Source organism: Xenia sp. Carnegie-2017, unplaced genomic scaffold (assembly GCF_021976095.1).
Source record: "Xenia sp. Carnegie-2017 unplaced genomic scaffold, XeniaSp_v1 HiC_scaffold_5, whole genome shotgun sequence".
In the NCBI taxonomy this organism is placed as follows: Eukaryota; Metazoa; Cnidaria; class Anthozoa; order Malacalcyonacea; family Xeniidae; genus Xenia; species Xenia sp. Carnegie-2017.
Window position 1 is genome coordinate 88,136 of NW_025813515.1, and position 28,000 is coordinate 116,135.

Here is a 28,000-nt window from a genome sequence, read left to right on the forward strand (position 1 = left end):
ATGTCAAGGCCAGTTCACATGATCTGATTTTTCGGATCCGATTTTGTCGAATCAGAAAAAAACGGATCGTGTGAACACATATAAAGTGAGCTTACGTCAGTCAGAGTCGTCAGTCTGAAAAATTGGATGGAAATAGAACTTGCTCTTAACGCGTGAAAAATGTATTCTGTGTTAAAATTTTGAAGGTGGGAGATAGATTGTTGACAACCTATGTTACTGCAAAAATTGCCATGGAAAGAGCACACACCATTATCCCCCTTCTAGAAAGGTCTTCATCCTTTGCAGTGGACATTATGTCCTTCCAAAGATTCTACTCTAACAAACTTTGCGTCTAAATAACTTTAACTATTTGATTTATTGCAAAATGCTTGGCATGCCAAAAATGTAGCCAAGAATTCAATTATTTGTCAAAATCGTCAATTGTTTTGTTTCCTTAGTATATTTTACATGCGATAATAAAAGTTTCTTATTTGTTATTTGTCGAGAGGTGGAAAGTTGTTTTTTATTTGAACATTATCTTTATCATCAGGGTGAATGAAGTATTTGCCTTCGACAACAGCCATGTTTGGTTTAAGAAGTTCATAGAATATTGGTTTCGCGTGGCTCGTGAAAAAGCTCTGGCTCGAGTAACGAATGCTGTGGAAATTGATAAGGTTTGGGCCATTTTTGATCAGCATTTAATTTTGAAAATGATTTTAAAACGTCAATAATATTTTAGATGGTTGCCGTGGATTCAAGTGTACAGTATTCAAATTCTGCTGTTACCGTCACTTCTTGTTTTCATAAGGTACAGTTGGAGTCCTTATATGCTCCAGTCTAGTATCTTCATCATGAGCTATCTGATGTTGAAACTTGAGTCGTTATATACTCCAGTCTTCATTAGGAGTGATCTGATGTTGAAAATTCAGTCTTTATATACTCCAATCTAGTGTCTTCATCTGGAGTGATCTTTTATGGAAACTTGAGTTCTCATGCTAAAACTTGTGTCATTGAACGCTTTAATCTAATGGCTTCTTCTGAGGTGAACTGAGGTTGAAGCCTGAATCCTCACATACTCAAGTCTAGTGTCTTCATCAGCAGTGATCTTATGTTAAAATTGGGTTCAATTTTTTGTCTTAATGACTTGTTTTTTCTCTTCATCGTCATTTTGTAGCTGTGTGAAATTTGGAAGAGATTACAATGGCCTGATGGCAAAGAAAGGTATCTTTTTGTCATGAAAATAAGCGAAGTAAGTTAACTAGATTAAATCATTGTGAAAAAATATCTACCAAAGTCAACAGATGAGATTATGTTTTTGTCTTCAGGATATATGCGAAGCAGCTCGACATTACGCTGAGGAATTGGGAAATAAATTGAAAGCCAACAACTATTACAGCGATTATCCTTCCTATTTTGGTGTAAGCAAATCGGTAAGTTTTGGTTAAAGGAAAGAATACACTTTGAAGACGACTTTTTTGTATGTTGTTCATAATTGATCTCTACATTCAACTTTTGCCGTGAATGTGGACCTACGCTATGAAGAACATTATGTAAATCCTCAACTGAAACTACTGCCAAATGTATTAAGGCTACCTTAGCTGTTTTGTAGCTACTGCAAACATTTAAAGGCGACATATTTCACAGTAAATGCCATCTAAACGTTGAAATCTCCAGCTATTATTAACGCCAAATCACTTTCCCTGAGTGAACTGTATAAACTGAAAATTAATTTAACTAGTGTCGAAAATATTCTGAAAAATGATGTTGATAAATTCAAGCAATGATGTATATTGGGGAACTCTTTTATATTTTTGTAGTTATGCATCACAATAAATAATGTGCCCTACACTCAAAAATGGCTGACAGAGCTTGATAGGCACTTAAACTGGCACAGTGTCATCAGAGACATGAGACTTGCGCATGACAATGAGACGGCAACGGAATCCGAACTCACTTTGATACAGTTATCCGAAAACACACAAGAAGTTCTGTTCAATAAAATGGACGAAATGATTGATCATATTGTAATGAAGGTTCGAGGCGTTCTGTTTTTTTAGCATATGAAAGGATGTTTTGGCGTTTGTTGTTATACTTCTCTGGGGAATTTTGAGAGCAATGGACTTCTACCTTTATATAGCTTTCACTGGCGTGGAGCATTTTGTGTACGCTCTGTTTATTTCATTTATCAGATGTCCATAGACTTGAAAAGATTTATTTCCGAACTCGTGAGCAGCAACGAAGACATTGAGATTGCCGATGTAAGTATTTATTAAAGTTTAGTTTCCAATTTGTATTGTGTGGAGTTAGTGGCGGGCACTAATGCTGTGCACCGGAGTTCCGGAGGCCTGAGGCCGGAGCTCCGGCTATTTTCCACTGTTTAATTGCTTCAGTTGTAGTCAAGTTTTGTTTAGTGGTTGACTGGTTCACTGTTCAAATGCTTCAGTTGTAGTCAAGTTTTGTGTGGTGGTTGACTGGTTCACTGTTTAATTGCTTCAGTTATATCAACTGAGTCATTGTTGAATAGATTGCTTATAATTTACAAGGATCTTTTTTAAATGCAGGCAATGGATCCGTTACTCGCATACCTTGAAAAATCATTGAGAACATTTTACGAGACTTTTGTTCGTCCTGTTTTTGAAAGGCACGTGTATTGCAATGACTTATAAATCTTTTGATTTAGCTTAAATCTTTAAGCAACTGCTTCATCTTGCAGGACGTTGCTTAATCTTTGGAATGGACTCGTAACGATTGTTGTCAATACCATCAAAAATGATAAAGGGGTGAGCGCTTAAGATATTGAATTATGGAAAGAGCAATGGTGTTACTATCATTAATGGAAGGGTGGGAAGTGGCGCTTCGAGGTTTGACAGTGAGGGTGTTAATTGAGAGGTGAAGCTCAAGTCCAGTTCTTTTTTTCTATATTTTATATTATCTTTGTTTCCAAATTTGTCCAATTTGCTTAAAACAAGAACATTACTTGGTTGTCTGTGTGTACGATTACGTTATCAATGTATTTTCATATCTAGAGATCGCCAAATTTCTATCAACGAACGAAAAAAGTCATAAAGGTATTATTGTTTTGTAGAAAATGTTCGACTCGAGAGTAAAAAATCTTATTTTCTTCAAAAAAATCGCATTCCTTGCGACATTACCAAATATAATAACCTTTGAGCGAAGTAAACAATAATAATTTTAAAATAGAAGAACTATTTCTTTTCTGCTGTTTTATGACCTAAATGAAAAAACATGTACGATGTTCAATACTTTTCCCAGCACTCACGCATACAGAATTTCTCACGTCAACTGACGTGTTTACGATTTGGTTTTGAAAAACGAAACAGGAAGAAGATAGAAAGGAATTAGTCATTGAGTTGTATAAAGAACTGGGGCCGGTTGCACGAAGCCTGGATAGCGTTATCCATTGGATAGCAAAAATTTTCAAAGTTATATATTTATAAGTTTGAAACTTATATTTTTATAAGTTTTATAAATGCAAACACCTTTTTAGGTGTTTGTATTTTTCATACGACAAAGAAATTTTGTAACCTTCAAAACAATATTTTAATTCAGTGATTTATCAATTCAAATCTTATATTTTTTGCTTGTTAAAGGGTTTTATAAAAGTTTTAAAAAATTGCTATCCAATGGATAACGCTATCCAGGCTTGGTACAACCTGCCCCTGAAGGTAGAAATGTCTTAATACAACTCAGTGGAATTAGTCTGCTTGCATCACTGAGTCCAAGATACAGCTGGAACGATAACTTCGTTGCTTTTTTTGAACAAAAATAAAATTTGCTTGTTGAAACTACTCACAAAAGACTTATTTTGTTTTGCTGCATACTGTAATGTAGAGAATGTGACAGTACGTAGTTTCTAGTTTTCCAGATCTCGTACAAATAAATTATTTTCATTTTCTATTTGATAACTTTTTTACATATTTGTTTTTCAGGTTCTAACTAATTTTTTTGGCGTCGATGGCTTCGGTATACCAAGTGAGAACATGATAAATGACGAATTACAGGTGTTGCTTTTTCGCTGTTTGCTTTCGTTTTGCCTTCTATGCAGTTGCTCAGCGGAATAACACGGCGCCCCTTAGGCATATTTGGTGGGGAAGTCTCCAGGTTGACTGTTTTCACAGCTTGACTGGAGTTCTGACAATTGACTTTATTTTACTTTTTTTTTATGTATTCGATAAAACACCTTAGTGGCTTAGTTCTTTAATTAACTGTACTTAATGAGTGCTACATTCCTGCATCAGTGGATCATAGGTAGTGTGACCATATAGGGAAAATTTTTTAGCAGATTAGATCGAATGAGCTTAAACACTTCCCCTGTTCAGAATTTTGCAACTATATAAAGTAGGTGGGAGAGTGTATGCTCATCTGACAAAATCTAGTAAAATAATATTACGTTCACTGGGCAAATTTATTTTGAAAATGATGTTTACCCTTATTTTATTTTTGTGCAGGAACTCCTTGACGATCTTGGTATTCGTCAGTTTACATCGGAGAGACTCATAGAAGAATACTATGCTGAGAAAATGATCGAAATGGTTTGTTTGGCTGATTTTTTGATGCACTTATCAATCAGTTGAAATTCTGTATATGAGAAACATAGTGCTTATATACTCATATCCTTCTCTTAAATTTTCTCTGTTCGCTCACTGCGAAAACAACAGATTTCTAAATTTACACAGCTTGACCAAAACTGGGCTGTTTGAGGAACATGTTGTGGTTTAAAATCAGTTGAAAGACTGGAAATCTCATGTTTCGTGTTTTGTAGTTGGAAAAACCGCGTGATTTAGGAGAACTGGCGCTGAAAATGTTTTACGATTCTAGAAATGAAAATCTCCACATTGAACGTATGTTTTGTTGATTATATTTTCATCGCATAAAAGGAGAAAGTATTTGGCATTATGTGCTTTTTTTGTAGTGTTGAATGGTAGAAATTTACCTGCATTAGACTCAAATGGTAAAATGATTTTGAAAATTTATTTATTGTTAAGTGGTTTGTTGTGGATGGTCAGCATTATATACCCTTTTCAGGTTTCAGTGATCCGTATGTTAGGTTGACACTTGCTCCACGTCATCTCTTTCCCATGGCAACAGTGGAAAGGACTGCCGTACAATGGAAAACGCTTTTTCCACTGTTTGATGCGAAGTTTCAATAGTAAGTTCAGAACATTGCTTTTGACACCATTGCTGGGGGTAATTCCTGCATCACGTGATCATATTCTCTATCCCTTCCGCGCTCTCATATCACATTTTCCTTAGACACAATAACAAATAGTCTTTACGATGTACTTGTAGTGTTTGTGCTAAAACTTCTTGTCCTTTTTTTTCAAAAACACCTAAAAATGCTGGCAAGCCTCTTCAATAGCTTGGACAAAATTGACATACTCAATTTATGATGTATTCTTTTACCAGCTCCGTTTCGGCTGAGTCATGTAAGCAGCATGGTGCCCACGTTCAATTGACCGTAATTAATAATAACGTTCTGACAGATGACGTGGCTGGTCAGGTGTTTGCATCACTCAATGATGTCCCAGGCCTCGAGACCAAAATCCCGAACACTTTCGCTGCTTTTGAACAAGTCTTATTGCCCGTCATTCACCCCACCCTGAAGGGAAATATTTTGAAAGTAAGTGAAACAGGGACTTGTTGTTATCACCAATGGCTGCTATTTAGCGATATTCGCCAGATTGTGATAATTTTCATCGCTCAAAATGTTGTTGAAACCACCTTCGACTATCTTACAGCATAGGCAGCCCATAACTACGGGTTTTTCTTAATAAATGTGAAATAATTAACCTTTCTTACTCCTAAGTAACTTGATGCTGTAATTATTAAACTGATAACACTACACGTCACACTAACGTTGCGTGAGGCTGATCGATCAATGCGAGACAAATTGTTGAAGTCATCAAGTTACCCAGGAGAAAGATACGAATATTATTTCATCTTTATTAAGAAAATCCATAGTTATGGGCTGCCTATGTGTACGGTTGATGTGTTGAACCAAAAGACGGCATGTGTAGAAAGACTGATTGTAAAATGTATGAAAATAATAGTTAATTGATCTGGAGTGTAGCTTGGGGTAGAGGGGTTAGTGATTTTTGTTGTATTCGCACTTTTTCTGTACCTGTCAGTGCCGGCGAATACTGAATACAGCGAATAACCTGTTTGTTGATCGGTACATGCTGTGTATTTTGTTGAGCTACGCCATAGCATTGTAAAAAATAGGTTAAGCCAGTAGCATTGTTCTATACCTGTCAAAACTATTTTCATGTTCTTTTCGTCTAGTTTTGGAAGCAAGAAGCGACGAATTGGCGATGAAATTCGTGAAAGAAAGACAAGATATTTACCAAAAACTTTTACTCGTACGGAATAAAGCAAAAGGGAAAACTCCTTAACTTGCGTGTAACTTGCAAACTGGAAAAATGTTCAGACAAGAACAGTTGAAAGGGCAGACTGTCGAAATGAATGTTGGGATACTTCTGGGCTCTTTTTTTTTCATTCATAACGTAAATGTTTTGCTGAAAATTTACTTCCGTCCATAATTTATTGTAGGTAGTTCTATTTTTTTCGTATTGCTCTTTTGTGATTAGTTTCCTTCATTCTGTAGCATCCATCAGAATGATATTGGTGGAAGTTATAAAAAAATAGCCATTGTTGTAAATAATTTAATGAAGTCACTTAATTTAAAGGACGATGTCTTTATCTACATGTGCTAAGTGGTTGTGTAAAAATTTTTGCTAATTTATTTATTGTTAATAAAATACTATTCTACGCATTCACTTCCTAAGTTTATCGATAATTGTTGCCAATGAAGTGCCTGGCGAGAAACGGATTCTCAATATAAATATTAGAGCCCAACAAATAATTTTGAACATAGCCATAAACAATTTGGTTGTGTGAAATTTATTAAAATAGTGACGTTTCGTCTTGACTCAAGACCTCTTCAGACTAATAAAGAAGTTAACAAGAATTATAGGCGAGCACCTTGTATATACACTTTGTATATAGGAAATTTAAATTTGATGATTCTCCCGTATAAAACAGTGCTCGATGCCCGAGAGCAGAGCGCAAATCCCCCGAAGAGTGAACAATCACGAAACAGGCTTGTCGGGATTTATCGGTAAACTTCGTGATTTTTTTTCAGCATCACTACATACATATATACATTTTGTAATCAAATTAGTGTGAACTATATATATATATATATATAAAAGATAAAAGTTTCTCCGCATTTTAAATGATTTTTATTGAGCTCAGCTTTATAAGCCCTGAGGAGATTAAATCCAAGAGTCACCATTGCACTATGGTGATAGCCGGGGAGAGCACATTGTATATACACTTTGTACATAAATATATATATAGCTCAATAAAAAGTCATTTAAAATCCGGAGAAACTTTTATCTTTTATGTATTAAATGCCAGGATTACCAATTTTCAAACTTATATATATATATATAGTTCACACTAACAATACATCACATCACATTTACACATCCACAATAATCTGATACCTCTAACTATGTAGTAATGTTGGAAAAAATCACGAAAACTACAGAGATTTCTACTAGTTTTCGTGATTTTTTCAACATCACTACATATATTTACGCTCTGCTCTCGGGCATCGAGCACTGTTAACTATTTATGTTAAATATGTTCCACATCATTTCAGTCGATGGGAATGAGTAATGTGTATGATAGTGGACGCCATTTTGAATTTATGCTTCTACTTCAAATTCAAATCTGTTGTCACATATTTTTTTAATTTAACCAAAAAATCACATAAGCACGTCTTGTGCATGGTTTATTATCTGGTTTGGGCCTAGAGGATAATAAAAACATGGGTCGTCGATCTGTGAATACCACAAAAAGTGGTAAATTTATGAATCCTACAGACCAAGCCAGTAAGTTCATTATTTCTGAAATTTGCACAATTTGATAAAGTCAGCTCGGCTAACAATTAAATGTTTCATAGGAAAGGAAGCAAGAAAGAAAGAACTTAAAAAGGTTAGAACTTCCTTAATGGCTACATCATCACACAAAAAATGCAACTCTTAAGTTATCAATATAGCCATTTAATTGAATTTAGTATAAAAGGAAGGCAAATTTCTACATAATGTTTGTAGCCCAGACTAGAAAATTTGTGAACTGCGCACACGAGATTCGAAATGCGTGCATTAAAGTGTTGTTTTCTCAAAGTTGTGCACTCAAGATCTCTGGTGCACACTACAAACTATCCAGTCTGGTTCGTTAAATTCAGCAGTAGTTTACACATGTCACATATCCTGTTATTATATTCCTATTGTTGTAGGTTTGTATCACAAAAATAGACAAAAAGAATATTCTGCTACAATTTGCAAATTTTTTAATAATTTGCATTCTTGTCATATAATTATTGAGTTTCCCTTGGAAATTTAGCTTGTCTCCATGTAATTTTTATTTTTGGCAATCCTAACTCAGGACGCTAGCTATTGTAATTCTATTTATTTGAATATCAGAACAAGAAACAACGAAAGATGGTCCGAGAACATGTTTTAAAGGGAAAAGACCCAAATCAGATTTTGGAGGAAATTGAAAAACTTGATGAACTAGGTCAGTGAATAAAATTTTCCAATGTTTTACTCTAGTGTGAGTGTGATGGTAAATTGGTAGTATCAGATTATTAGTTAAAGTGTCAGCACTCTATACCATTGATTGGTCACTCAGCCAGGGGGAGAAACAAAGGTAATTTGTCCACCCTACGTTTAAAATGCCCAATAAAGATTAATTCCAATAAAAATCTATCCATGAGGGAGTAACCTTAGTATATTGCACTTGGTGTGTGCTGAGTTAATGGCATATATCTTATGTATGTATGTCTGCAATGTACGAATTAACGGTGTGCAATGTGCAATTTGCACATCGTTTTAGCTAAAATGAAAACAATTGCACATCACTTTTTCAAACGATGTGCAAAAATCAGTGACGAAAAATACTGTCATAAATCATATGAATTTGTTCACGTTTAAAAATATTAATTTAGCAATTAGCGCTATATAATAAATAACGTAATATCGATTTGATTATATCTCTAAAGAAACACTTTTGTCAAAAAAATTGCTCATTGTTTTTTGAGACTAAATTCACAAGCTATTGTAGTTATACTATCGAATATTAGGTTTGACAAATAACTCTCAACAGGTATCAAGTTAAAATATGGTGTATTTTTGATTTGATAGCATAACAACAAATTTATCAATTAATATCAACTGTTTCATTATGTAACTTAAAAGATAACTAGTGATTTGTTTTTCACTTAGAAATTCAGAATGGTCCTGTTCCTTTGCCAAATGATAAAGCAATCAAAGAGAAGAAAAGGAAATTAAGAGAAACACTTGATCGGTTGTTGTCTGTCTATGTAAGTAATCTGTTGTCTGTCTATGTAAGTAATCTGTTGTCTGTCGATGTAAGTAATCTGTTGTCTGTTGATGTAAGTAATCTGTTGTCTGTCTATATAAGTAATCTGTTGTCTGTCGATGTAAGTAATCTGTTGTCTGTCGATGTAAGTAATCTGTTGTCTGTCTATGTAAGTAATCTGTTGTCTGTCTATGTAAGTAATCTGTTGTCTGTCTATGTAAGTAATCTGTTGTCTGTCGATGTAAGTAATCTGTTATCTGTCGATGTAAGTAATCTGTTGTCTGTCTATGTAAGTAATCTGTTGTCTGTCGATGTAAGTAATCTGTTGTCTGTCTATGTAAGTAATCTGTTGTCTGTCGATGTAAGTAATCTGTTGTCTGTCTATGTAAGTAATCTGTTGTCTGTCGATGTAAGTAATCTGTTATATGTCGATGTAAGTAATCTGTTGTCTGTCGATGTAAGTAATCTGTTGTCTGTTGATGTAAGTAATCTGTTGTCTGTCTATATAAGTAATCTGTTGTCTGTCGTGTAAGTAATCTGTTGTCTGTTGATGGGTAATCTGTTGTCTGTCTATATAAGTAATCTGTTGTCTGTCTATGTAAGTAATCTGTTGTCTGTCTATGTAAGTAATCTGTTGTCTGTCGATGTAAGTAATCTGTTATCTGTCAAGTAATCTGTTGTCTGTCTATGTAAGTAATCTGTCGATGTAAGTAATCTGTTGTCTGTGATCTGTAAGTAATCTGTTGTCTGTATGTAAGTAATCTGTTGTCTGTCGTGAGTAATCTGTTATCTGTCGATGTAAGTAATCTGTTGTCTGTCGATGTAAGGAATCTGTTGTTGGTCTATGTAAGTAATCTGTTGTCTGTCTATGTAAGTAATTTGTTGTCTGTCTATGTAAGTAATCTGTTGTCTGTCTATGTAAGTAATCTGTTGTCTGTCGATGTAAGTAATCTGTTGTCTGTCGATGGTAATCTGTTATCTGTCGGTAAGTAATCTGTTGTCTGTCGATGTAAGTAATCTGTTGTCTGTCGATGTAATCTGTTGTCTGTCTATGTAAGTAATCTGTTGATGTAAGTAATCTGTTGTCTGTCTATGTAAGTAATCTGTTGTTGTAAGTAATTTGTTGTCTGTCATGATGTAAATCTGTTGTCTGTCTATGTAAGTAATCTGTTGTCTGTCTATGTAAGTAATCTGTTGATGTAAGTAATCTGTTGTCTGTAAATAATCTGTTGTCTGTCGATGTAAGTAATCTGTTGTCTGTCGATGTAAGTAATCTGTTGTCTGTCTATGTAAGTAGTCTGTTGTCTGTCTATGTAAGTAATCTGTTGTCTGTCTATGTAAGTAATCTGTTGTCTGTCTATGTAAGTAATCTGTTGTCTGTCGATGTAAGTAATCTGTTGTCTGTCGATGTAAGTAATGTGTTGTCTGTCTATGTAAGTAGTCTGTTGTCTCTCTATGTAAGTAATCTGTTGTCTGTCTATGTAAGTAATCTGTTGTCTGTCTATGTAAGTAATTGATTTGAAAAATACGTTTTATAGTTTCAAGTTATCAAGACTTTGAAATATTTTATTGTTGTCTCTCCTTTATAATGTAAATTTTGATCATGTTTTCTTTAGGAACGAGATGATCCTGCTCGAGTTATTGAAATAAAAAGGTTCACATCTTTATACAATATTTTTATGTTCTGTGCCATTGATAGCCCGGGAGGGGCTTCAGCATGGTCTGAAATTTTAAGTTTTTTCAAGTATCTACTTGGATACCAAGGTTTTAGAATTTTTTATCCTTCTCTATCATCTAGCATCCCAAGTTTTTCTTGTTTATTTTTTAATGATGTATTACATGTTGTTTTCATAGAGTTCTAGCTGAATCAGAGAAAAGACGTGCTAAGCTAATGATAAATGCTTATGGTAAGAATGTAATATATTTGGCAGGATTCACTTCGTTTGTTTTGATCAAAAATTTAGATTTTATTTTTCCAAAATTTCATGTCTCAATAAACAAAGATCTGGGGAAGTGTTGGATCCGTTTAAGGACTGGGTGATTTACCTGTTTTTCCGTTTTTCTCCGTTTTGTTTGAAAGCGACGTTTATCGGTTTGCCGTTTACAAAAACAGGAAAAACCTTCATTATTTAATTCATCTATCAAACGTTGTGCTCCCTCAATTTTGCAACATTACTATGAATATTGTTGTTAGTTAAGGTAAGAACTCCTTCAGCTGGATTTTTGTCGTTGTTGAAATTTTGAAAACGACATACGGAGTGAGCCCAAAGTATTCCTTAAACAACTATAGGAAAAATTAACGTTGAAAATCGGTTTTACCGTTTTAGAATTTGACGGTTTTGGGGTTTTGACAAAACTTTCCTAGGCTAAATGCCGTGTGTATTAGATTTGATGACGAGTAGAAATTAGGATTTGCAGATATTTTACCAGATGTTTGATTTTTGGGTTTAACTTCTGCTGTGTTTAATGACAACGAGATATTTCGTGTTTCACGCGAGGAAAAAAATTAAATCCTCATACCCTGTCACCTTTTGCTCAACTTTACCACCAATTACGAGTAATTGTATGTATTAACACTTTATGGTTTTACTCTGTGACAAATCTGTTGACTTTTGTTTTTGTTGTATTGCTTAATAGCTACTTCACTTTATCTTTATTTTATTATATTCTGAAAAACTCGTCATTCCTGAATGCTTATGAAGTATGGATAAATTGTGTCGTCTTGACAAATTTTATTTTTATTTTAACTGGCGTGTGGTCGTTTAGTGACTGTCCTTTTGTCAAGAAAAGAAAGCATTAAAAGGCCATCTTGCTCAGAATTACATGACTGACACATGTTGAGACAAGTGTACACATCGATCGCCCTCCACCTCCACCTTCCCCTCCCTCCCTCCCTCCCTCCCTCCCTCCCTCCCTCACCTTTTTAACTGATAGTTAACATTTTTTGTCTCATTCTAGAAGATAACCTTAAAAGTTCTACCAAGGTGCTTCTGATTTTCATTTATCACTGATATTTTTCTTTATTTGCCTTCTTTAATGTATCGATCCTTCATTTCAGAGTGATGGTTTTGCCATAGCAGACATACCTATGCCAGAGGCCATTCCTACACCTGTTGGTAAGAGCAAAATCTCTTTCAACTTATGAAGTTGCTTAATTTTGTAGAAGTATTTTATAAATGTCTTCACTATCATCCAAGGAAGTTCTTATACGTATATATTTTGTATTGACGTGTTGACCACTCCCTACATGACGTCACAAAAATAAGTTGTTCCAGGCTTTCAGTCTGATACTGTACAAGATCCATCAAAAAGAGCATTTTTTGCCCACTTCAAATCGCTATAAAAATGCATTTATTTGACCAAATTAAAAACTTTTTTCACTGCTACGTCAGACATCACACCTAAATTCAACATCGCGAATAATGTTTTTGCTTGAAGAGGTGCTCTGATATAGTTTTATCATGTGCGAATATGTAGATACATCCTAAGGCTAATGAAAGAAAAACATCCCTGACAGTTATCTAGTTTTACTGTACCCTTGTCTCCCATTAACGAACAATCAAAATGAAACTATAACAGATCTTAGTTAGTGTTGGGCTACGTATGTATTTATTTATCATTCAATGTTAAATATATTTTTCCATTTCCTAAGGTGCGCTCTCTCCAGGAAATATACCATTACCTGGAACACAACCATATGGAGGGTGAGTTGGTGCAACGTTGTACATAGGATTCGTACAAGACTTGAATGCTTTTAAATTAAAATTGAAAAATTCAAGGCCTTACTGGAATTTATTGAAATTTGCTCGAATTCAATTGTTTTTGATCGACTTTTGTGATTATATCATCTTACTACGTACGTTCCTTTGAAAAATAGAGTTGACATTGTATCTTAATCCAATATTGCAAAAAAAAGTGAGTCGTGTACAGGAAGGAGTAATGTCAGAATTTTGAAGTGACATGTCAACATAGCAGCTTACATGCCATAGAAAACACGCTCTCGATTCATTAGAAAATTTTTTTGTGTTGATTTTGATGTTTTAATGTTTTCTTACTTTACATAGTTGTGCTTTGTGTGCAATTCAAGTGTTTTAATTTCATCACCTTAGCATTGTGCGAATCCTGAGTACAATGAGGAACAACGATGTATCGAGTGACATTTATAGTTTCCTTTAAACTTTGTGTGACAGCCATAAACGTTTGTCTGCGATAGATTATCTTTTCACAGCCTTTGAACTCTCAAATTATCAGCGTTTTACGCTTTTGTCTCTTCTACCGTCTGAATTATTTTCCTTATTGGTATAGATTCCAGATAATACCACCAGGTCCCCCTTCCACCCTCCCCCCAAACCTTGCACCTCCTGGTCCCCCTCCCGGTCCACCACCAAAAGAGGCGTTCCGTTTCAACAATGTCAAATACATTCCTGCTGATGGAAAGCAGCAAGTTGGTCAGGGTAAGCGAGTTATTGCTCTTTTGATGGATGGAAAAGAGTATATAAGATTAACAACAAAATATAACATTGCGTCCGTGTGATTATATATGCAACATTTTTTAGCAGATTTGGTGATATGATGATCTTAGACTCTCCCACCTGATTTTTATAGTTACAAAGTTTGGGACAGAGGGAGTGTTTAAGTTGATTCATCCAAATCTGGTAAAAAAATGTTAGTATGAGTAAAGTTACACAGCACTGAGTAAGCAAAGCAATTCCTGCGCAATAACATTGAACTAAATATACAACTGAAATTCTTCCTTTGAGGAACATACCAGTTTTTGCATGAAGCCAAATTTTATCCCCAAGCACGCGTGTCCAGCGTTTAACATCCTGCATCTTAGCTTGTTATCGAAGTGAAATTTCTTTGAGCCGTGCGTTGGAGGTTTGGGACTAGTTAAATTGCTGAGTTCAAATTTTAGTGACAGGTAGCCTTTCAGTTAGTTTAATACTATAAATATGTACATGTATACAAAATTACCGTTTATATAATGCTCTAGAAAAAGGTGTGGCTTCCACTCCCCCTTGATAGACATAAAGTTTCTATTTATTCCGGGTGATGGCTACTGAAAGTTTGCGCCAAACTATTGCACATAATGGTAATGCTACAATCTCTGTTGTTTGATCGATTTTAGCTTCGACACAAGACGATGATGATGCAAGCACAGGAGAAAGCGAAGGTATGGACACTGATGAAGAATATCTTGCACCCCCCGGTGAAGAGGAAAAGGAAGAAAAAACAATTGAAGGTATTTAAGTGACGATGCTTTATTTTCGTTATTATGTTTGTATTTTAAACAACTCGTGATTGGCTTTAAACATTCATGTGACTGCGCACGTGATTGGATATTTACTGTTTGACATTCAAATCTTTAGGAAAAAGTGAAAGACATGTACGGTTTGACAGTGAGAAAGATGATAACGTTGGCGGGGAAAATAGGAAGGAGGCAAAGTCTCTTCAAGATCGATTGTTGATGTTGGCTGGACAAGCAAAGAACGACGAACAAGTGGGTGAACAATGTTTTGGTGCTTGCGTATTTAGTGCATCATGTTTGGGTACTTTTTAGCTGTTTTAGTCCTATACTAGTGTCCTTCAGAACCCATTCTACTAGATGTCAAAATACCGTGCCCAGGTGAGACAAGGACGCCATCTTGAAAGGTGGCAAATAGCAAAACTCAAAATCGAATTAGAGCTAAACGAAAGTTTAAAAAACCAATCCTATAAAACATTCTATAAATCAAACCTAGACTATCAACTATGCAGCTGTATATCAACTCAGGAAAAGCAGATATTAGTCGTAAATATTGTCAGTTTTGCCACCTTTCAAGATGGCGGCTTGACTCACTCGTGACTATAGAATTTCGGCAGAGTCAGATATCTAGTAGTTTGGGCTCTCGGTTATTGGTTCTTTTTAGCTGTTTTGTCGTTTATCTAGTGCGCCATATTTAGATACTTTCTAGGTGTTTTGGTGCTTTATCAACGCACTATCTTTGGATCCTTATTGTTGTGTTAGCGCTGCTACAGTGCACAATTTTGGCATTTTTTCTTCACATCTTCTTCATACAGGAACTAGAAGAAAAAAGTCAAGAAAGACCTTCAAATCCACCTGCACCACCACAATCAGGTATGGTTCCCCCCGGTCCTCCTCCCGGTTTACCAAGACAACCTCGTCCAGCTCATTTGATGAACTTCAACCAACGACCTATGATGAGAATGATGCCACCTGGACCACCACCTGGTCGACCCCCGGGAATGCCATCTGGTATGTAATTTTATAAAGGAGGGGTACAATGGTACAATATTTTGTCACCCTGATGTTTTTATTAAGGTATGCCACCACGTGGAATGCCCCCTCGTCCTCCTCCTGGCTTACCCCCTGGTGTGCGTGGACCTATGCCTCCTGGGCAACGCCCTATGATGCCTCTGCCCCCTAGGCACCCTCCTCCAGGTCTTATGAACCTACCTCCTACCAGACCTCCGATGCCACCTCCTGGTGCTGTTCTTTCAGCTCCGCCTTCCGTGATAAAACCAGCAGCTTCAAGTTCAGAAACAAGTTAGTAAATTGTTACATCACTTCAATGAGTTTTTGAAGCACGGAGATGAAGTCTTTACCACGATATAGAGGATAAAGGATGTTTCTTACAGTAGTGTGTGTAGGTAGTGATGAATGAACAGAGAACAAGAACAGTCTTTACACTAACTAAAATATATAAGAAATAAGATAACGTGTATCAGTGTAGGTAGTGATGAATGAACAACAGAGGACAAGTACAGTCTTTACACTAACTAAAATATATAAGAAATTAGATAACGTGTGTCAGTGTAGGTAGTGATGAATGAACTACAGAGAACGAGAACCGTCTTTACACTATCTAAAATATATAAGAAGTAAGATAACGTGTGTCAGTATAGGTAGTGATGAATGAACAACAGAGAACAAGAACAGTCTTTACACTAACTAAAATATATAAGAAATAAGATAACGCGTGTCAGTGTAGGTAGTGATGAATGAACAACAGAGAATCGACGATTAATTGAGACATGTTAAAAATACAGAGTATAAATGATGTTCGTGCTTGTTATCACATTAAAAAAGACTTTCTGCTGTATTAACATTGTTTTCATGTAGATGATCCAAAAGGAGAAGCTATCATAAGCGCGAAGCCTCAACTACGAAATACTCAAGCTGAACTAACCCGACTGGTTCCGGTTACGTTACGAGTAAAACGCGAGCAACCGAAGACTAATAAACAGAAAGTCAAGACTGCAATTGCCGAAGAAACATTTCGAACTCCTTCAACAACCGGAGCGTCGGTTCCTCTTGGTCAAGTGGTTCATGCACCCACTAAAGACGATGCGTACGCACAATTTATGAAAGAAATGGAAGTCTTGTTGTAAATAGTCCGTCTTATTAGAATAAAATTTTATAAACATTTTGCTGCAAACTTTACTTTGGGACTAAAACTGCTCTTCTGTGTCTTCTCTAAATTTTAACATTTTTCGTGGAGCACACGCGTGGTTTTATTTGAGCTAAATAGACTGGTAACTAATGACATTTCCTCTTGCATTTTGTCAACGAAGGTAAGAGAACGTAAATGTGTTTATGTGGTTTTGAAATCTCTCCAATCTGAGAAATCCTAACATTTTATAGTTTTCTTTAATATCCCAGCGAAAAATATGATCCTTTCCTACTTTTTCATATCAATATTGCATTGTTTTTCGAGAAAACAGATAATTTATATATTGGTTAAAATTCGTAAACCTGACAACGCAATATTTATACTCTTTACAATGAGTTGACGATAAATTTTCATTTGTTTTAGGACAGCAGCATGGGTCGCCGACCTGCTAGATGGTATGCTTGAAGAAACCTTTGTTTTGTCAATTGTAATCTTAGTTTTGGGAGACTTGTTCTGTGGTTATATTATCAGTGTATATCTACTTTTAGTTACCGTTATTGTAAAAACAAGCCTTACCCAAAATCCCGGTTCTGCCGTGGTGTTCCCGATCCAAAAATCAGGATTTATGATTTGGGTCGTAAGAAAGCTGGAGTTGATGATTTTCCCCTCTGTGTTCACATGGTCTCTGATGAGTATGAACAGTTGTCTGGAGAGGCATTAGAGGCAGCTCGTATCTGTGCCAACAAGTACATGGTGAAAAATGTTGGCAAGGATTCCTTCCATATTCGAATTCGTCTGCATCCATTCCATGTGCTTCGTATCAACAAAATGTTGTCATGTGCTGGGGCTGATAGGTAATTCATTAGCAAAGCATACGTTGATGGTTTTTACAGAAAGAGATTGATGTACTTTCAGGGAAAGCTTTAAGCTTGTTACTAACAAATGAGCTTGGTATTTGATGACATAAGAGGGGTATGGTAACAATTTTTTAAAGCTGTTCCTCTTGCAGAGATATTTTGGTATGTGTTGTAACTGTAAGAGGTCATGTGACCATTTCTATGGGTCATTCATTCGCTTTCAACTTATGCTATTGTATGACCTTATTCATAAGACTGTGTGGTATTAATATGTGGGAATTCATGTATGTTAGAGATCTTATCATACAAAAAAAGACATCTTGACTATTTCAGTAGGTGATTTTCTTATTGAAAATGAGGTTCTAGGGTAGTTAACAAATATAACCGTTGGATCATGTAATTCTTCTCTAGAATAGAAAATTGGTTAACTGCTCAACTTAGATCTTCAAAAAAAATTGCTTTGTCTGTTTTATTTTTTGTGCAATGTTGCATGTTTTTTCTTACCCATATCAAGAAATGTTGGTGCAATAATTAAAACCCATTGTTTGTCCCAACCTTAAATATTTATACTCCAACAATACTTTGCCTGTAACTTTCAAAACTTACTGGTTTTTATGTGCATTTTTATACATAGTTGGTCTAGATATAAGTTATGAAGTGCAAACTAACCTGTTTTACAATTGAATGATACAATGTCTTGCCAAAAATGTATTTGTACCTAATTTAGACTCCATCTTCTTTTTTTTGCCAGTGAATCTTACTAACAATTTCATTTGGTATTTTTTTCTTACTTAAGGCTCCAGACTGGAATGCGAGGTGCATTTGGTAAACCTCTTGGAACTGTTGCACGAGTGAACATCGGTCAAACAATTTTGTCAATTCGATCCAAGCCTCAGCACAAGGCAGCTTGTATAGAGGCTTTTCGACGTGCTAAGATGAAGTTTCCTGGACGACAAAAGGTTTGTTTAATCAATTGATTGCTCTGTTAAAAGACAAGGTTATATAATTATTCTTTTTTGTTTAAATAAACTAATACAAAAATACTTAAAATGGTCATATGGTTTTATAATGGGTATGTGTGAAACAAGAAATCGAAACGGGGCTTGTACAAAACTTGATGTACTCTCTTCAATAAATTACAATAATGCTAAACTTAGTACACAAGTTTCCTATTTCAAAGTTGAGATGAAATTTTATTTTTGATGTTGAAACTTTGAAGTAACCTAACTCTTATGGTGCCTTTGCCATCAGTGTCATACATGTGTTCTTGATTCATGAATTTAAGTTTTTTATTTTAATTTTGATAATGTCAGATTTTATCCCCCTAAATCAGTTGAAATGATTTTTTCTGGGAATTGTTTCAACTTGTTACACTCAATGATGGATCAATGCTCTTTTGACAAGAAGGGTGCAGATTTTCCAAGTAGGTTGCATCTGTGTCCTGGCTAAAGTTGCAAGGAATGTCAATTTTAATTTTTCAATGAAAACATGAAAACATGAATTCAATTCCAATGGTGGTTGTATAAATTACGTAATTGCCTTTGAAATGAGAAATTCTACCTAACTTAGTCTTATTGTACAATTTCATAGCCTCTAATACTGTTATATTAAGCGTCCACAGTACATAATACCATTTTAGAATTTTTCTTGAGTAGTTGCTAGAGAATTTTGGGGGTGCATACCCACTGCATCGCTGAGAAAATGCCCTGGTTCCACTTCTCTTGGTGGCTAGAATTCTAGACTGCCCCCAAAATCCAGACCCCTAGTTTGTCTTACATGACTTCCTTCACCAGCTTATCACTCTAAAGGTTGTAGTACCACCCTTGTAAAAAATATAAAAATCTGTCCATGCCTGCAACAAAGATCTTATCCCTCAGTATGACCGTGAAATGTTTTTGAATTTATTTACTTCCGCATCATATGAACCCTGAAGAAGTTTAAAGAAATTTTCCATACATCTGACGTCTCTTGTTTTCTATAACTTACAATCATGAGTTACACGATAATTTTGTTGCAAGTAAAATTGTTGAATGTTTATAATCAGTTTTTATTTGTTATAGATTTTTGTGTCTAAAAAATGGGGTTTCACCAAGTTTGACAAGGCAGAATATGAGAAAGGTCGTTCTGACGGGTCAATCATACCATCTGGTGTTCATGCCCAATACATTCCTAATCATGGTCCTTTGATTGCTTGGAAGAAACGTGTTGCTGCTGCAAATTGAGGCAATTTGTTACAATTTATAATATTGTGTGACAATAAAAATCAATTACACATGGCCAATTCTGTATTGTTTATTTCATTTCTTTGCTTCAATTTCTGACATTTCATTCTATATTCGTAAAAAAACTAGTTTTACGTATCTGTGAAGGGGTCTGCCTGGTGCCTAACTAACTTCTGGTCTCTGTATTTAAATTAACGTGAATTTTTTTAAATATTATGCATCGTTGATATCCGACCGCGGTTCAACCTAAAAGCAACACCTTACCAACACAAGATTGTAACTAAACATAAGAGAAAAATCGAAGCTGTTTCTTTTGCAAATGTATTTCGGTCAAGCTCATTCCAAGGGGCGTCTAACTTGACTTAGATAGGCGTTGGTGGGATAATGTAGGATAATTTAGGTAGTTCAAAAATTATGATTATTTTTATCAATTTCTGTGGTGAGATACGAAACTGACTATGTGTGTTTTGTTATGAATAAACGAGAAGTTGGAGTTTGACCTGACGTGTCGTTGTTTTGCATTGCTAATTATATTGCCATTGTGAGAAGCGTTTAAAATTACTGATTTAAATGGTTCAAGTATGACATCAGTCGTTGTGTAATGCATAGTCTGTCGTTTTTGTGTTGGCGTAAATATTCAAGTTTATCTTCGTCACTGTTTTGTTGAGAGCTATGGACAGGTTAGTAAATCAATAATAGTCGTTTATGTTAACTAGAAATGAAATCATAGACGTTTTAAAACGGTTATGTTCATGTCCTGTACAATTTATATAATAAAGACAACACTTCGTTATTTGGACAACATTTACACGCGTAGACACGACCAAAAAGTTTTGCATTGATTGAGAAGTTGTAAAAGCCTAAAAGGCAGCAATCTCACTTTGCAATGTTCGTTAAAATAGTTATGTCGGGCATTTAAATCCCGCTATTTTCAATGTTTTGATAACATATGGGTAGGAACTCATCTCGTTCTGCTTGGCTAGACTAGGTATTTAGCGTCATGTAGGTTTAGTCGAACTTTCGATCTCTTTGTGCAATTATTTTATTTGTTACTCAATCGATAAAGCTTTCTTATGCTTACTGAAAAATGTCCAGCGCGCGATGTATCACTAATTTCGGAATTATTTGAACACAACCTCAATTCCTTCACCCGGGTAGTGTTTAGCCCAAGAATCCTAGAGTGTTCAAGAAACAAAATGCCCAGTATTGTCGCAAGATAGATAGAACTAATCTATTTAAGATATCGACTGAAGATGTATTACTGCTTCTCAAAATTATTTGACACAGCCGTTCGCTACGTACGTGGCAAGCTACGTGTGGAAGTACTTGAATACTATTAATAATTCCGTCTGGAGAGTGATTAGCCACAATATTTTGAAATTATAGAATGTATGACGTTACATAAATGGCCGACAATTGTTAATATAATTTTTCATCGTTAAAATTAAAAAAACCTTTATAACAGTGAAAAACTTCGAAAACTATAGTAAATATATTTATTTAATCTTCATGCATCTTGGCCCTCTTAGCGTTCACAGACGACCCGGGCATTCTACGGCATTGTCATGCATTCTCCGGCACTCCGGCGGCTTTTGGTAACCGTAGCAACGTACTTGCATCGATTAACAATTTTTAGATTTTAAATTCCAGCAAACACTGAGGATATGGAAACTATTGAAAATTATAATTGAATCTATCAATAATCTTACCCTTTTAGTGTTGGATCAAAACAAGAGATGGAAAATAGGAACGCAGCCAAAGGTACACATATTAAGTCAGCATGTAAATGATGTGTAAAAGGTATTTTTACTGCTTGAAAATTATACAAACACTACGTATGAAAAATAGGATTTTGTAGAATGCAAGGCTGTTGGGAGATTGATAATTAGGGAGGGGTATTGTTCATAAATACATGTTTTGTAAGAAAAAAAGATATTAACTGTGTTTGCACATGCAAAACAAGTGAGAAACTAAGGAGATTCTCAATATAAATATTAGAGCCCAACAAATAATTTTGAACATAGACATAAACAATTTGGTTTTATGAAATTTATGACTATGTTCAAAATAATTTGTTGGGCTCTAATATTTATATTGAGAATCCATTTCCCGTCTGGCACTTCATTGGCAATTAAGGAGATGTTTCAGAGAACTCAAGAGCAGATCAATCAAGTACTATGATTAATTTAGAAATTCTTTTTATTAATTGACCAAGCTCAGATTGATTTCCTACATTTGCGCTAGCTATGTAACACAAACTCAGCTATGCAGTTTAATCAAACCACACATTGTGTTGTTATTTCATAAATGGTTATAATCCATAGAAAACAATGAATATACAAACCTACCCAGTTATTGATCTTGGGTAGGGTCATATTTTTTTGTAGCATTGACTTGACATTCATTTTTAGCACAAGGGAAATGTTATGACTTAACCCAAATGAAAGAAAAACTATTGGAAACAGAGAAGCCATCTATTTCTGCATTTCAAGCTAGTTTGCTTGCTGATGCAGATGTTGCTAAAAAAGTAGCAAATGCTCTTCATACAAAGAATACTGCTAACTTTGTTACCTTAATTCAAAATTGTTCTGGTGTTGTGTTGACGTCTGGCATAGGTATTGTAAAATTTGTTTTTTTCAACCATAGTGTGAATGATCTAAAGTTGAAACTGATTAGATGCTGAAATTTGCATTCTTTTTCTCCTGTCTAGTGTTTTCATCAGAATTGATCTGATATTGAAACTCGAGTTCTTTTATTATAGTTTCTTCATCAGGAGTGATCTGATGTTAAAACTTGAGTTGTTACGTTTATACTCTAGACTAATGTCTTCATCAGGAGTGATCTGATGTGGAAACTTTAGTCCATATATACTCCAGTTAAGTTTCTTCATCAGGAGTGATCTGATGTTGAAACTTGAGTCTTTATATACTCCAGTTAAGTTTCTTCATCAGGAGTGATCTGATGTTGAAACTTGAGTCTTTATATACTCCAGTTAAGTTTCTTCATCAGGAGTGATCTGATGTTGAAACTTGAGTCTTTATATACTCCAGTTAAGTTTCTTCATCAGGAGTGATCTGATGTTGAAACTTGAGTCTTTATATACTCCAGTCTAATGTCTTCATCAGGAGTGATCTGATGTTGAAACTTGAGTTCGTATATACTTCTGTTTATTGTCTTTGACCATCAGAAGTGATGAGATGTTATGGCAGTTCTTTTCAGTCTAGTATCTTCACCATAAATGATCTGATGTTAAAGCTTGAGTTGTTATGTATTACACTTATACTGTCTTTTTCACTCTCAAGAATAATCTGATGTTGAAATTTAAATATCTTTCGATTAAAGGAAATCAGGCATTGTTGCTGAGCGATTGTCCGCCTCATTGGCCTCAACAGGAACTCCTTCCCATTATGTCCATGCTGCGGAATGGACCCATGGAGACCTGGGGAGAGTTTGTAATGGTGACATTGTTGTGTTTCTATCACACAGTGGTAACACAAAGGAATGTGTTGCTGCAGCAGAGCTCATGAAAGATCGTGGAATTCCTGTTTTGTCTATTGTTGGAAAATATGGTGGGTATTTTTTCATTAACCCATAAAATATAGTTGTAAGTACAATAATGTCTACATTTTTTTTGTTTTTAGATTGTGGTCTCCGAGCATGGTCGGATGCATTGATTAATTATGAAGTAGCTGGACCAATTCAAGATTCCACTGGGGGTGCACCAACTAGGAGTATTGTGGTACAGGTGAGGAATGTTAGTTATTGAACTTGAGGTTTCACAGAGGGCACCAACAAGGAGTGTTGAGGCACAGCAGGGGAATTGTTTATCATTGTCATCAATTATTTAGTCATTGCTTTTTACTCTGACACTCATCCATTATTTCATATGTATTTTAGTTAGTGTGAAGACTGTTCTCATTCTCTGTTGTTCATTCATCACTACCTACACTGACATACATTATCTTATTTCCTATATATTTTAGTCAGTGTAAAGACTGTTCTTGTTCTCTGTTGTTCATTCATCACTACCTACAATGACACACGTTATCTTATTTCTTATATATTTTAGATAGTGTAAAGACTGTTCTCATTCGCTGTTGTTCATTCATCACTACCTACAATGACACACGTTATCTTATTTCTTATATATTTTAGATAGTGTAAAGACTGTTCTCATTCGCTGTTGTTCATTCATCACTACCTACAATGACACACGTTATCTTATTTCTTATATATTTTAGTTAGTGTAAAGACTGCTCTCATTCTCTGTTGTTCATTCATCACTACGTTCACTGACATACGTTATCTTATTTCTTATATATTTTAGTCAGTGTAAAGACTGTTCTTGTTCTCTGTTGTTCATTCATCACTACCTACACTGACACACGTTATCTTCTTTCTTATATATTTTTCTCCCCATCTCAAATAAACCATCTCCCTACAACTGAAATATGTCTCTGTAAAATTTATTTTTTTGAGTAGTTTTTTTTCAATATTTTACTCTATAATTTCTAATTTATCCAGACTTGCAAGTTTTGTATACTTAAAAGGTATATGCAAACTGATAATTTTTCATAGGAAATGATTGTTAATGCTATTGAATGCGAGCTGATGGAGCGAAGAAATTTCACAAAAGCAGACTTTTTGCATAATCATCCAGGTGGCTCTCTTGGAAAGAAGTTAATGCGTGAACAAATCCAAAAAGAATGAACATTGACTGTAAATTATGTAGTAATGCATGTAGCAGTGTTGTGAATGCTGTTTATAACGTATATATATATATATATCCTGTAGTTTCTTTCCATCTTTCAGAATTATATTTTGTTTATGTTGCAGTTTTATCATTGACATTCAATGTCCATGTCTGATGTTGCCTTGAACTTTCCCCTTTTGTGTTCTTCCCATTGCTGTAGAACTAAATTTATCAGAATTTGACGTTTTTGTCAATAGTGCCCTTTTAAAATTACCCATTTCAAAGGTAGAAGGGGGGCTCCTCTCTCAAGCCAAGTGTCCCCCACCACACTTATACAGCACTGGTTCTTCCCCACTTGATTACATATGTAAATTGTTTAGTTAAAGAATGAAATGAAACCTTTTTATAGCAAATTTCACTGCATCTTTAGGACATTTTTTGAGTCTTGCAAGCACTTGAAATTGTCCACTTGCATTTAAATGTGCACAGTCTGGTGATAGCAATATTCTGTTTGTTGGTTTTTCATTTGTGTACACAATAGAAATTAAAATTGAGAAATTTAGAGATGTTGCACATGGTTGGAACCAACTGGAACTTATGAAAATATTGAGGAAATTTATGTCTATGAAATGCCCTGGCCTCTACATCAATCATTTCTTACCAAATTTGTTGCTCTTCATCTTGGTGTTAACTGTCAAGGATGTTGCTTTGTAACAAGTTCTTCTTGCTTTCCATTATTTGAAGCTGGCTCTCCAAGTCACCGACTGTTTGTAAACATTATCCGCCATACATTTTTATAGTAATTTGTATCTCTAGTGGGTAACCGGAAGTGAATTTTGCATATATTGGGCTTCACTTCACATTAGGCTTCACTTTTGATACCTATAGAAGCTATATGCAGTCTATTATCAGTTCAGTGCATAAATTATGTTTGATAAAAATTATTTTGTTATTTTCTCATTTTCTTTGATACATATAGTAATTTTTTACCTAGCTTCATAAGCCTATGACCATATTCCAAGTTCTTATAATTTCCACGGGGTATCCCTTTCATACCATACATACTACCCCACCATGCTGCAGCCAATATTCCTGTATTGGGCTTCACTTCACATTAGGCTTCACTTTTGATACCTATAGAAGCTATATGCAGTCTATTATCAGTTCAGTGCATAAATTATGTTGGATAAAAATTATTTTGTTATTTTCTCATTTTCTTTGATACATATAGTAATTTTTTACCTAGCTTCATAAGCCTATGACCATATTCCAAGTTCTTATAATTTCCACGGGGTATCCCTTTCATACCATACATACTACCCCACCATGCTGCAGCCAATATTCCTGTACTGTCACTATCTCCACCATGAAACATAGAACAAGAACACAATTGAAACCGGGAATCTTTAGCCATCATCAAAGCATCGTAAGCAATCATTGGTGCATCATGACCACTGGACCCACCCCAACCTGCATAACTCACAGATTTATAAAAAGCATCACGTTCAAGTATGTTATATGTCACTGGAAACTTTGGTTCACTGGTTCCATTGGTTAATCCCCGTAGTTCAAGATATGACTCCCAACTGTCTTTAAAGTGTTCCAAAGATTCCTTGGTTTCTTCTACATCTCAATCAACCTTCTCAATGAATAAAAAACTTTGGGTAAAACACTTGTGGTGAAGCAAATAATGGTAGAGTCCTGCATCCATCTACTGTCAAGATTTTTAAGCTAATCCTTTGACTCATATTTAGAGTTGGAGAAGAAGAATGGGCTCTAATGGACCGACACGACTTCAAGGATGAAGAATGGAAGGCAAATTTTAGTTAAGAATTTTTGACGTTCAGGTTTTTATAGTTAAATTGAAGAAAGTTTTTATTTTTTCTGCCTTTTTTAGCAATAACTTATGAAGAAATAGAACACTTGAAATATAGAGTCATGAATTATCAGTATAAAAAAATTGAGCTATTAGGAAAAGTCGCTAAATCTATCAGCGCCCAAGATTTGCAAAAACTTTCGGGAGAAACAGGTAGTTAGACTTCCAATTATTTATCTGACAGTAAACTTGCTGCAAATAAGAGACAACTTTAGGATAAGAATTTTGTCACCAAGAAGCACTTTAGAAATAGCTTGCGCACGAAAATCACACAGCTAAAAGCATATGGAACACATAGGGCTAAAATATGGCATATGCTAGTTAAGCAAAATTTCAGGAAATTTGGTTTTACCTTCCAAAATATTAGTCATTATGAACAATTTGCTTTTAAATGCTTTCTTTTTATAATTCTTAACAATATGTGGCTTTGATGGCTTTAAAAAATGGGATTTAAAAAGGAAAAGCTCAAAATAATTTGCAATTTCGCTGCCAAGCAAGAAACCCGATGTAGTGTTCATCGCAGAAACATAGCTTACATGATACTTGTAATCTTGAGATATCTGAGTATAACATTGTTTATAAAAACAGAGCTTTTGGACCACATGGCGGTGGTGTATATGTCTATATATAAGAAAATCTATTCAGTGTACAGTTCTTGACTAATTTAGTTCGACCACGTTTGAGGCTTTTTGGGTTTAAATTACGCCAATCATTTAGTTATAAACTAATTAAACAATTCAATTACAGCAGTGGACATTTTTATATTCTAGGTGTTAAGTCGTTTTGAATTGTGCTTTTAATCGACTTAACTTTTGCCATCTAACGGATCAATTCTGAATACAAGAAACAGCTTCAATTCAAATATACCTAAGTGATACAACCAAACATCGGACATGATCTTAACAAATCTTTATAGTTTCTACAATAAGAATTCTATATCAGCTTTCCTTCATTTAATTTATCAGAATATAATGTAATGTTATCTTATCAAGGCGTGAGATTTACTTTTCCCAACATTTATGCGAACAAACACCTAGTTTTTCTTATTCAACTTAAACAAGCAAATGAAAGAAAAAGTTCCACAATCTGATATTGTAAATTTTCATGTACAAGACCAACTCTTAATTATGGAGCTAAGGTTTTTTTTAACAAACTCCCAAAATACCTAGGAAACAAAAATTCAAACATGTTAATAAAAACAATAAAAATCATAAAGCCGTATCTTTGCTTTACATAACAATAAACTTTTAATGTTTTAAATTAAGTTGCACAAAATAATTTGCCACGTATTAACTCAAAGGAACGCAACCATTTGACGCTTAACTTTTCAAAACGTTAAGTGATTTGAAAGATCGAATGTTCAAAGTTTGGAGCCATCAACTAATAAAAGGTTTGTAAGACTAAAGATAAAGACTTATCGTGTGTGTTAACGATCTGTAAATGAAATCTTAAAGAAAAATTGCTCGTCATCTTTAATTGATAAACTTTTGATAAATATTGGTCACACCCAAGTACTATAAAATATACATCATAGATACCCGTAGTACTTTGCAATCCTGTAATTGTAC

At 34.8% G+C, this 28,000-nt stretch overlaps 5 protein-coding genes across 5 annotated transcripts in view; all 5 read left to right on the forward strand.

The window, feature by feature from the left end:
• Positions 1–364: 364 nt before the first annotated feature.
• On the forward strand, positions 365–6,772 carry LOC124456433 (BAI1-associated protein 3-like). Its single transcript, XM_047006879.1, has 17 exons — positions 365–384; positions 530–653; positions 719–787; positions 1,154–1,228; positions 1,305–1,409; positions 1,797–2,012; positions 2,169–2,237; positions 2,541–2,620; positions 2,693–2,759; positions 3,006–3,047; positions 3,930–4,001; positions 4,449–4,532; positions 4,763–4,841; positions 4,913–4,951; positions 5,026–5,149; positions 5,407–5,620; positions 6,283–6,772. Exons 1-17 carry the CDS (start codon positions 365–367, stop codon positions 6,313–6,315), a joined length of 1,512 nt encoding a protein of 503 aa, XP_046862835.1. The 3' UTR covers positions 6,316–6,772.
• An 898-nt stretch (positions 6,773–7,670) lies between these two features.
• On the forward strand, positions 7,671–16,834 carry LOC124456494 (WW domain-binding protein 11-like). Its single transcript, XM_047006920.1, has 15 exons — positions 7,671–7,898; positions 7,970–8,001; positions 8,493–8,586; positions 9,294–9,391; positions 11,007–11,044; positions 11,245–11,297; positions 12,349–12,374; positions 12,449–12,506; positions 13,043–13,094; positions 13,696–13,844; positions 14,519–14,632; positions 14,760–14,890; positions 15,451–15,646; positions 15,713–15,937; positions 16,514–16,834. The coding sequence occupies exons 1-15, from the start codon at positions 7,835–7,837 to the stop codon at positions 16,780–16,782; spliced, it is 1,599 nt and encodes a 532-aa protein (XP_046862876.1). The 5' UTR covers positions 7,671–7,834; the 3' UTR covers positions 16,783–16,834.
• Positions 16,835–16,941: 107 nt separating this feature from the next.
• Positions 16,942–19,922, forward strand: LOC124456497 (60S ribosomal protein L10-like). The gene is made up of 5 exons (XM_047006922.1): positions 16,942–16,965; positions 17,208–17,239; positions 17,333–17,638; positions 18,438–18,600; positions 19,702–19,922. The coding sequence occupies exons 2-5, from the start codon at positions 17,217–17,219 to the stop codon at positions 19,861–19,863; spliced, it is 654 nt and encodes a 217-aa protein (XP_046862878.1). The 5' UTR covers positions 16,942–16,965; positions 17,208–17,216; the 3' UTR covers positions 19,864–19,922.
• Positions 19,923–20,410: 488 nt separating this feature from the next.
• On the forward strand, positions 20,411–24,698 carry LOC124456496 (arabinose 5-phosphate isomerase KpsF-like). The gene is made up of 6 exons (XM_047006921.1): positions 20,411–20,543; positions 21,581–21,624; positions 22,275–22,478; positions 23,205–23,432; positions 23,505–23,608; positions 24,442–24,698. Exons 1-6 carry the CDS (start codon positions 20,536–20,538, stop codon positions 24,571–24,573), a joined length of 720 nt encoding a protein of 239 aa, XP_046862877.1. The 5' UTR covers positions 20,411–20,535; the 3' UTR covers positions 24,574–24,698.
• A 3,007-nt stretch (positions 24,699–27,705) lies between these two features.
• LOC124456435 overlaps positions 27,706–28,000 on the forward strand; it is a 63,291-nt gene continuing 62,996 nt past the window's right edge. Inside the window, exon 1 of the mRNA XM_047006881.1 lies at positions 27,706–27,822. The gene's annotated coding sequence lies outside the window, so the exon portion shown is untranslated. The remainder of the gene's footprint in view (positions 27,823–28,000) is intronic.

Bases quoted from the DNA above. Each gene is read 5' to 3' on its own strand.
- LOC124456496 (XM_047006921.1), top strand. The intron at 21,625-22,274 runs GTACACATATTA...ATTCATTTTTAG, and splicing joins AAATAGGAACGCAGCCAAAG to CACAAGGGAAATGTTATGAC. The intron at 23,433-23,504 runs GTGGGTATTTTT...TTTTGTTTTTAG, and splicing joins GTCTATTGTTGGAAAATATG to ATTGTGGTCTCCGAGCATGG.
- LOC124456497 (XM_047006922.1), top strand. From the start codon at position 17,217: ATGGGTCGCCGACCTGCTAGATG. The intron at 17,240-17,332 runs GTATGCTTGAAG...ATCTACTTTTAG, and splicing joins GGTCGCCGACCTGCTAGATG to TTACCGTTATTGTAAAAACA. The intron at 18,601-19,701 runs GTTTGTTTAATC...TATTTGTTATAG, and splicing joins AGTTTCCTGGACGACAAAAG to ATTTTTGTGTCTAAAAAATG.
- LOC124456433 (XM_047006879.1), top strand. From the start codon at position 365: ATGCTTGGCATGCCAAAAAT. The intron at 2,238-2,540 runs GTAAGTATTTAT...TTTTAAATGCAG, and splicing joins AAGACATTGAGATTGCCGAT to GCAATGGATCCGTTACTCGC. The intron at 4,952-5,025 runs GTAAAATGATTT...TACCCTTTTCAG, and splicing joins ACCTGCATTAGACTCAAATG to GTTTCAGTGATCCGTATGTT.
- LOC124456494 (XM_047006920.1), top strand. From the start codon at position 7,835: ATGGGTCGTCGATCTGTGAATACCACAAAAAGTGGTAAATTTATGAAT. The intron at 12,375-12,448 runs GTGCTTCTGATT...CCTTCATTTCAG, and splicing joins ACCTTAAAAGTTCTACCAAG to AGTGATGGTTTTGCCATAGC. The intron at 14,633-14,759 runs GTATTTAAGTGA...TCAAATCTTTAG, and splicing joins GGAAGAAAAAACAATTGAAG to GAAAAAGTGAAAGACATGTA.